The 9,337-nt window shown below is 32.9% G+C and overlaps 1 protein-coding gene across 1 annotated transcript; it reads right to left on the reverse strand.

The window, feature by feature from the left end:
- Positions 1-2,854: 2,854 nt before the first annotated feature.
- LOC111494711 (vacuole membrane protein KMS1-like) lies at positions 2,855-7,325 on the reverse strand. Its single transcript, XM_023144677.1, has 8 exons — positions 7,013-7,325; positions 6,376-6,587; positions 5,478-5,556; positions 4,995-5,282; positions 4,238-4,395; positions 3,752-3,868; positions 3,442-3,621; positions 2,855-3,304 (listed from the first exon to the last, which is right to left on the reverse strand). The coding sequence occupies exons 1-8, from the start codon at positions 7,071-7,073 to the stop codon at positions 3,128-3,130; spliced, it is 1,272 nt and encodes a 423-aa protein (XP_023000445.1). The 5' UTR covers positions 7,074-7,325; the 3' UTR covers positions 2,855-3,127.
- Positions 7,326-9,337: the final 2,012 nt, after the last annotated feature.

Consider the following 9,337-nt stretch of genomic DNA (forward strand, 5'->3'; position numbering starts at 1 on the left):
AAGCAGCAGAGGCTGACCTACTTTTACAAACTCTCCTCCATCTTCATCACATAACACACTGTGTAGAAAGAAAAGTTGATATGGATGTGGAGAGCGTGTGGATCGTTGATTCGGTCGTTTTATATGATGATGATAGTGGTGGAAAAGTGTGGTTTGGTAGTGGACGGAAGAAGAAGATTGTGGAAAGAAAAGGGTAATCTCTGTTTTGTTGTCAATATCTCAGTCGTGTCTCAGCCAGAGTTGAGATAGATATAACAACATTATCTTAATCTGTTTGTGTGTGGAACGGAAATCAAAAGCTTTGGATTTCCTGAGATTTTGTTTGTTGTAGTTTTTAAGCAAATTCTGCTGATTAAGTGGGTGAGGCTGAGGAAGGACAAAGGAAGGTGGATGGGGTATCAATTGGGATGTGTTTGTATTGTGTTCTTACAGTGAAGTGGGCCTTTCACAACGATCAAGGTCAAAGGTGTGGGACATACACTTTCTGACATGAGATACTCTTGCACGTGTCTCTCAACCTTATTAATTATCTATTATTATTCTCAAACGACTTTGATTGATTACTTATTACCGTTTCAAAAGTTAGTTTTTGAGTCAAGATCGATGGATTAAGAGTCAAAGTTAGAAGTTTGAATGTGTACTGAGTTTGATAGGTGTGGGATCTAGTTGAATAAGGTGAATGAGTTGAGTTACTGAAGATTTGTTGGGTTTCATAATTGCTAAAAGTTGATCGAGATCAATGTCTCAATAAGGGAAAGTTTCAGCTTGATACACCTTGATCCCGAATCATCTTATCCTTTGCTAAGTTCAGGTACTCTTGCCTTTGTCTCCTATAGCTTCGTTTGTTGCATCCTCCAAATTTGGATAGTCAGTAGTTTAAACTCTACCCTATCTTTTAAACCTACCACATCCCACTTATTCTCTATCGTACATCTCCACCCTGTAAAATACATCTTAAGTATTTGAACTGTTCTCTTGGGCTTGGCGAGATTCCTCCGAATGTGTTGACTTAGCTCTTGCTTAGTTTTTTTATTGACTATTGCTCGAAAAGACATCTACATTACACCAACAAACTGCAAGCTCCTTTGAATCTATTCAAAATATTCCTAAAATATGACCATTTTGTCTTCTACTGCATAGTTGAAATTCGTATTTTTTGACATCCAAATATACCCTTTTACCAACCACTTTCCATTTTAATATCCAATAATGCACATGATCATATATTAATTATCAAGTTGTAGATGAATAGAGTATAAATTTTTAGATAACCATTTCTATTATTAACCGTCATTGATAAATTAATAAACGTCTAGAGTATCAGTTTAATTAGAACAACGAAATTGAATTAGGACAAAGATTAGGTTTAATTGGTACAAAATTTATTCCAATCCATAATGAGAGAGAGAGAGAGAAATCGGACGGTGGAGATTGAATGACCATCCAAAATGATGGGATACCATACCACAACAAAAGTGTAGCAACCAAATCAAACAAAATAAAAATAAATAAATTTAATTTAATTTTCTTAAATAACAAAATAAATAAAAAGGTGCAAAAGAGGGTCCCACAAATGTTTTTGAAGGGGGTGGGGCCAGAGAATAAGACAAAATGATGTGGCAAAATCAAAATGAAAGACAACGACGGCGTTTTGTCAAACAAAACCAAAACTCCTTTTTCATTCACATTACTTTATATTTCATTTTTCATTACATTACAAACAAAAAGTGAAAATATCCCCTTTTTCTTTATTAACAAATACATTATAAATATTAAATCCAATGACCCAAAATCAATGGATACGTTCCCATCAGCCCCACCAGGTAGCTTTCATCCACCTAAATTTAGAGGTGATATTTTAATTATTGAACTATATTTAAGTTGACATAAATTAATAATTTTAAATTATAAGATAAGATTAGAATAAATTTTTTGAATATATAACGTCTAAAAAGGAATGTTTAGATGAGTTGGGGCATTATCTAGAACATAATAATTACTAATTATTAATTCGTTAATAATAATTGTTAGGTGATATTATGACGTAGGGGGTATTTCTGCAATTATGGGAATTTGGAAGGGTTAGTAGTATTATGTCCCACTAATTTATTAATAACAAAATTGTGGCTCCCATTGCCGTACCAACTTTCCAGGGTGCTTTTTTGTACTTACCATTTTAATTAAATTAATAAATATTGTATCTTACTATCTTAGGTAGGTTAAATTATATAAATAAAGGTTTTAAACTAGGATTAATCTATTATTATAGTTAAACATCCTAAATTTATGTTGTTAATTAAAGAAAGATAGGTATATCTATCTATTTATATATATATAATTGCCCATCACACTAAAGAGATAAAGGAAACTATCTTCCTACCGATTATTAATATCACCTAAGAAGTTCGAGTACCAACTGAAAAATCCATTGGAATGAAGTTTTTAACATATTTCCCTGATCTCTACAATTAAAGAATTGTTGAAACTTCGTTGGAAGAGGAAGAGGAATCCTACATCGACTAATTAAAGGATTGATCATGAATTTAGAAATACACCTTAACAAAAAATCCATTGGAATATAGTAGTTTTTTTGGGAAAACTAAAAACAAAGTGAAAAATATTATATTATTCAAAAACATTTTATTATTATGGAGTTTCGTGATTTCTAATAAGATGAATCATGTCCGAATAAGATGTCAACCGAGTGTTTTATCTATCAAATATCAAATACTAGATGCCCACTTCATAGGCACTACTACTAAGTTTCTTAATTGGAGATTTCTTGACTTACTGTTTTGAGAATCCAACAGCAACCATCAAATGTGCACAGGCTATTCAACCAAAGAGAGAGAAATTAGAATGAGTGATGAGCCATCATAATTCAAGTAATGAGTCATATATGTCTGAGACTAAGAAAGAATAATGGTGCATTTTTCCAATGGTTAAGAGCGGGTAAGTTAATATAATTACCCAAAGAAATGCCTTCCTAATCATGTATAGCTTGTAACTTTGCTCTTCTCCAAAATGCCTTCCTATTCTATACAGCTTTCTAACAGAAGGCGAACCGGTGGGACTTATGCTAAATCTTGGTTATAAGGATGAAAGGAGAGAGAGCATTAGGGTCGGGTTAATTCGAGCATGCTGATGCAGAAACTTTGTCGGTCATGGCGGCCAGCTCCTCGTCTTGCTGTTTCTTCAAGTACCTTTGGGCAGTTGAAGTCATAATCTTGATAGAGAAGTTCATGATCATGAGCCATACTATAGTGTTCCAGATGGAAGAAACCGAAAAGTCCCATTTCTTGGCCTGATGTTGAGAGGTGAAGGGAAAGAGGAAGAAAAGAGGCGTATAAGATGAATGTGGTAAACAACGGGTTTTGGCAGATAAGCTCTCAGGCAAACAAATTGATAGAATTTTCAGATGAATGCAATATCAGCAAGTACCTTGGCATTAGCCGCGACTTGAGAAGGTGCTTTCAGATACTTAGATTTAACTGCGTTGAGCTTGGCAACCAGCCCGGGCAAGATAGATGAAAATCCAGGCACAAAGCTGAGTATCCATAATAATTCGTTTTCTATCCAATAAAGAAGTTGATTGTTGCAAACAGCAATGATGAAAATGGTCTGCACGGAAATCATAAGCACCAAATTACCAAAAGATACACGGCTTTAACTTGAACATGTAAAAGGGATTTAGCTCCTTGCAAACAAAGTCAAATAATATTAGACAACAAAATATAAAAACTTCACAAACCTGAATGTGAGTTTTAATAATAGCTTTTCCAACCAGCGTAGCAAAAAAGAATTCCCAGAAAGGAATTCCAAATTGTCCACACATAATGCCAGCTAAGTCGAACAGAGGATTTGGAATCTGAAAGATAAGCAGTGAAGATCAGAAACAGTCGTGCTAATGATATGATTGATGCTAGTAAGTATCATAAGCGTCAAAAGACACATTATGAAGTTTAGCTTACACAAAATTTTATCCCATGAGAATATTGTAAAAAAAAAAAAAACTAGTAAGATATTTAATACCCTAGGGAGGTGGTAGCCACCAAAATGTATCTGATTTACAATGAGTCCCTATGACCACTAAGTTGTAATGAATATAACATATTTGAAGGGGGAAAATAACATGAAATTAGCGAACCAGTAAAGTTATACTCTCACCCCCAATGGAAGGCAGGAAAAAAAGGAAAATAAAATATCAGTAATTGAAGAGAATAAAGTCATAACTAACCGAAGCAAGCAGTAGAATAGTAAGGAAATTTAAATGTTGAGCATGTGAAAGGAACCATCGCTTGATTCTGTTTAAATATGTTGAAATGAGTCCATTAGTTTCCCTTGAAGAGGCATCTAGTTCTTCCATTGCTTCTGATCTGCTACCAGAGAGGCGTGCTGCACAATGGAAGAAATATATTTGAACATAAAATATGAAGCTTGGATATGAAAGAATATCAGCAATGCAAAAAATTACAATTAGCAAAGCCATAAACAACCTGGAACAAGTCATTTTCCAATTGGAAAATTTCAGATTACAGACTAGATTGTTGGTCATAATCATAGCACTAATTGCAAAGTTCCGAAGTAAAAACTTGAGCAAGCTCTTGTTTGCCATTACATTTTGCTCTATCATATTTTCACATCATCATTATGACGAGGAAGGGTTTCAAAAAGAAGTACAATATTATCCATAGCCATTCAATCTTAAGCAAAAACTACTTACACTATGACCTCAAAGCATTGCCTTGCCCAGTAGTTCCTACCTATAAATTACAAAATGTTGACTATTTACTATTTAGGATCACGAATTAAAAATGTTCTCTCTTTCAGTATTGCAAACTGTTTTTACATAGACAAGTTCCACCCACCGAAAAAAAAAATGGATAAGAGAAGATGGAATATAAAAAAATGCTCAACTGATTGTCATATCACCAAAAGAATTTAATTGACTTATAACTATTAACGAATACTAGTAAACACACTATTTCTCATACCCGCCCTTGAGATGAAGTAAGGAGGAAGCTCTCCTAAGGAAGTCCCAATACCCCAGAGAATTGCCTCTATCTGAACCATGGGCAATATGCTACTGAGGGGGACTTGTGATGTGAAAACTGGAGGTCCAAATTCTGAGCAATCCTTCTCAAGCCATGATGGACCTCTTTTCAATTGTATTGTGTCATAAACAGCACTCTTCAAGTCCACTCGCCCACACTGCACTGCCTTTATCGTGAAAAACCCAATATGAGGCCCCAGATAAAGCACAAAAGTATGCAGGCCAGACCCTGAAAGTAAATGATAGGGCGTGAAATCAAATAAGATTCAGATGCTCAATCCCATCCTATCAACACAGATTAGCACAATAAATACAATATTGGTGATAACAGCAAATTCCAATCTAAATATCAGATAAAAACATTGCGTCTTACAAAGAAGAAACAATAATTAGCACGGATCTTGAATCAAACAACATTAATTACCAAGTCCAATTGATGATGCAACTCCCAGGATCACCCACCACAATCCGTAGTCAAAGTATTTTACAATCTCCTCCACATGCTGCAAAAGCAGAGAAGATTTATTTTATAAAACGATTGCCTGAAATCTGGAAGGCAATGGCCAAATTAAAAGGAAAAGGTTAACAATTTCAAGGATAGAAATAAATTCACTTCCTGAATATAAAAGCGCAACAAGGTGATTTATGAAGAGATATATCCCCACTTCAATCAAACAACATTTACTAGGATAGTTTCCATCATTTCTCTATCCACCATCTTAACAGTTCCTCTAAATACTTCCAAATTCCAACCTCTTCTGTAATATGGCATTTCTACTGGATTGATTCAGTATATATATGGTGCATAAAATTTTTTGCAGCATTTTCTTGGGTATAATTATAACAACTCTCAAGAGCCTACATAAACAGGCAGGAATTTAAATTCACAACATTTTTTCAAAGAAAATCATTCTTAGAAACCCGTGATAAAACAATGTCATAAGGAGTGCAATCATTTGCTTAGAACTATCACATTTAGGATGGTACAGCTTAAAGTTAAAGATAGTATCCATGTAAAATATATTGCTGGATAATGGCAAACCTACAAACATTTTAATAAAATATAGAATATCCATCCAGAAAGCTACCATATCAATAGAGCATATCAAAACACCAAATATAAAAATTGAAAATCACAAACATACTTCAAAATGTGATCATGAAAAATTCTTCACAGTTCATCCTAAATGATGTAATTCTTGCAGTTGCATAAATATACGCACATAATGTTGAAAAGAGTGAATATTTGATTCAAATATGCACACATATAATGCTGAAACGAGTGATGTGAAGGTAACATAAATTCAAGAAGGCAGAGATACCTTCTCATGTGGCCCTTCAATTGTCAAAACCAGAATTCCAGCTGCCCCAATAATCAAGTTTAAAAGCAAAAGCCAACCACCTTTAGCTAAAATGTAAGCTATCGAGTGTTTACCATATTGAAGAACACCCAAAGTGAAAAACTTCAATGTTTTGAATGGTTGATTAACCATTGTCAAATTGTCAAGATCTTGTTTGTGCTTCCGACATAATTCTGCAAATTATAGAAATTTCATCAAGAGATAAGATACATTGTGAACGACCCTAAGCTAAGTTGAATAGGACAGAATAGTTGTTCTCATTAATTCCACGAAAGCCAAGTGAAAGCAACAACTAAAACGGTAAATCGTCCAGACAAAATCAAACTGAAGAAGCAAGACACAACTGAATTTCATTTCACTTTTGCGTTGGTTTGAAATTAACCAGTACACTCAATCAATCAAGGCCCCTCATTGCCGTGAAGGATCACTTCATTAACAAACTTCAGACAATCACCAAACTCAAATCTCTCTTAAAATATAAAACAGTAATAACAATAATGTAAACAATATTAAGAATCCAAATTCCCTTCAACTTTCTTACATCAATCAATGCTTCGCCGAACAAAGAAAAAAAATTAGAAGATGTCAAAATACTTGCCTGAAATGGATACTTCCGAATCATGAGCAGCAAGGGAAGCTGCTTCTTCACCAGTCCCCATTCCGCAACCTGCAATTACAAGACAGTATCGAAGGGAGAGAAATTCTTGTAATCTCAATCTAATTCTCCTGTACAGAGAAAAGGAGATCAGAGATCGACGAGAATCATGACTAAAATTAAGAGGAAAAAATGGAAAAAGAAAATCTGAAATCGAAATCGAAATCGTTCAGGAACGAAGATCCGCGCTCTCCCCTTCAAGATCGAACGCTTCTTCGTTTACCTTCAACATTCATTTTTCCCCCATTTTTTGAAACAGATAACTTCCAATTTATTACTTTATAATTATTATATAAATTTAAAAAATTTACGTATTTTAAATATCTACGGTATCCCATTAATTGATGGATTAAATTAAAATTTTATTTTGAATTTTAATTATATCCTTTTTTTTTTTAATAAATATATACAAAATTAAAATTCAATTATTTATTTGATAAAAAAAGTTAAAATTTATTTTAGACACTTCTGTGTTAGACATAGAAGTATTTAAAATTTAAATACTTTTTAAAGTTAATAAACTAAAATAATAAATTATTAAGCGAGTAAAGCTCATAAATATTGGTTACTTAGACCAATTAATTAATTAAAAGATCATATTTTTGTTTTTAATATGGTCAAAGTCAACACAATAATTAAGAAAGAAAATGGCTGTGTTTTTCCCCCCAAGAAAAATCCAAATTAAAAATTAAAGGTCTAATAATATAAGAATCCTATAAACTCCCGTACGTTCAAAATTATATAAAGAATAAGGAAAATATCTCGTTAATCCATGCAGCAATAGTGCTAGCTAGAGCCTAGAAGAAAGCAAACAAAAAATAAAGGAAGAGTTCGAGCATAGAAAGAATCGAGGACAATCGCCTCGGTTGTGCTTCATTATCGAAGAAATATGTGATAAACGATGACCAGAACTCCACCTAATCATGTAGGCACCACTCAAGTATGTTGTAACAATAGACATCGTTCCAAATGGAATTGACCAATCCAAGTACTACATAATGTCGTGTGAGCAGAGTCCAAAGCGGTCGAGACAGAGATGCTTCATCATCGACAAAACTCCTTATTCAATCATGTTGGTTGGACTTGTTGATGTTCTCTCACATAATAGTCTCTCGTTGTGTTTACCTATCGAACGTGAATAGCTAATAGCTTGGACCACGAGCATCATTTCACTATAATTGATATTCACCACACACGTTATCACAATAACTATCTCAATACAATTGCATTTATGAATAGCCCGACTTAGCTTGTACTAAGAAACTTCGTTTAACTTTAGTAGGTATCCACCCCACTTATTCGTTACTATAACAATATTTTGTAAGATTTAACCAATTTCAAGCTCTTTTTCAAATATTTTAATTAGGTTAGAAAAGAAACAAACTAGATCGAACGAAAACTGCACAAATTAAGGGCATGCAATGTGTCATAGTCATGTCTGTCAAATGTGTGTCAATCACGGCCGCATGTCCGTTGCATGCCAAAACCTTGACCCACAAGAAAAAGTGGTATTCAAACTCACCTAATATTCTTACCGTTTCCACAAGAAAAGGTGGGTATCGAACACAATTCCTATAATTTGTAAAGTTTTTATTTTTAATCGTTTTTATTTTTTTTTAAATATCAAATAAAATGCTTCACATGTCATCCACATGCTTTATCTTTACAGCATTCCCATAGTTATCTCTTTTACAGCTTTAAAACATTTAATTATATATAGTTTAAAAAAAAACATTTCATTTTTAAATTTATTAAAATATAATTATGGTCCTCATAGTTTCAGACAATTTTAAATATTTGAATTTGGATAATATTTTTTTAAAAAAAATATATAATATTGATATGCTTACTAGACAAAAGATCTATACGAGTTAAATATTTTTAGTGACTAATTTTTAAATATAATCAAAATAAATTACTAAATTTAAATATAGTCGAAATAATTGTTGACGTTTTTGCCCCTACAATTGGGGCCCACGACATGGATGGTCTGCCCATTCTTATTAATACGCAAGAACAATAATGTAATGTGATCGTAACGGACCAATCACGTGGCGCCACCACGATGCTTCCTGTTGAGATTTTTTATCTTCTTTTAATAATTTATAAGCTAATTTTCATTTTCCATCAAAAAAATTCTAAAACAAATACCAACCCACTATATAATTTTAATATATTTTAAAATTAATAGAGTGATATTTCTTATTTTAATAATATATATATATATATATTGTTACTTAGATTTAATGAATAGATGTTAATTATATA

Source organism: Cucurbita maxima, unplaced genomic scaffold (genome assembly GCF_002738345.1).
Source record: "Cucurbita maxima cultivar Rimu unplaced genomic scaffold, Cmax_1.0 Cma_Scf00020, whole genome shotgun sequence".
NCBI lineage: Eukaryota > Viridiplantae > Streptophyta > Magnoliopsida > Cucurbitales > Cucurbitaceae > Cucurbita > Cucurbita maxima.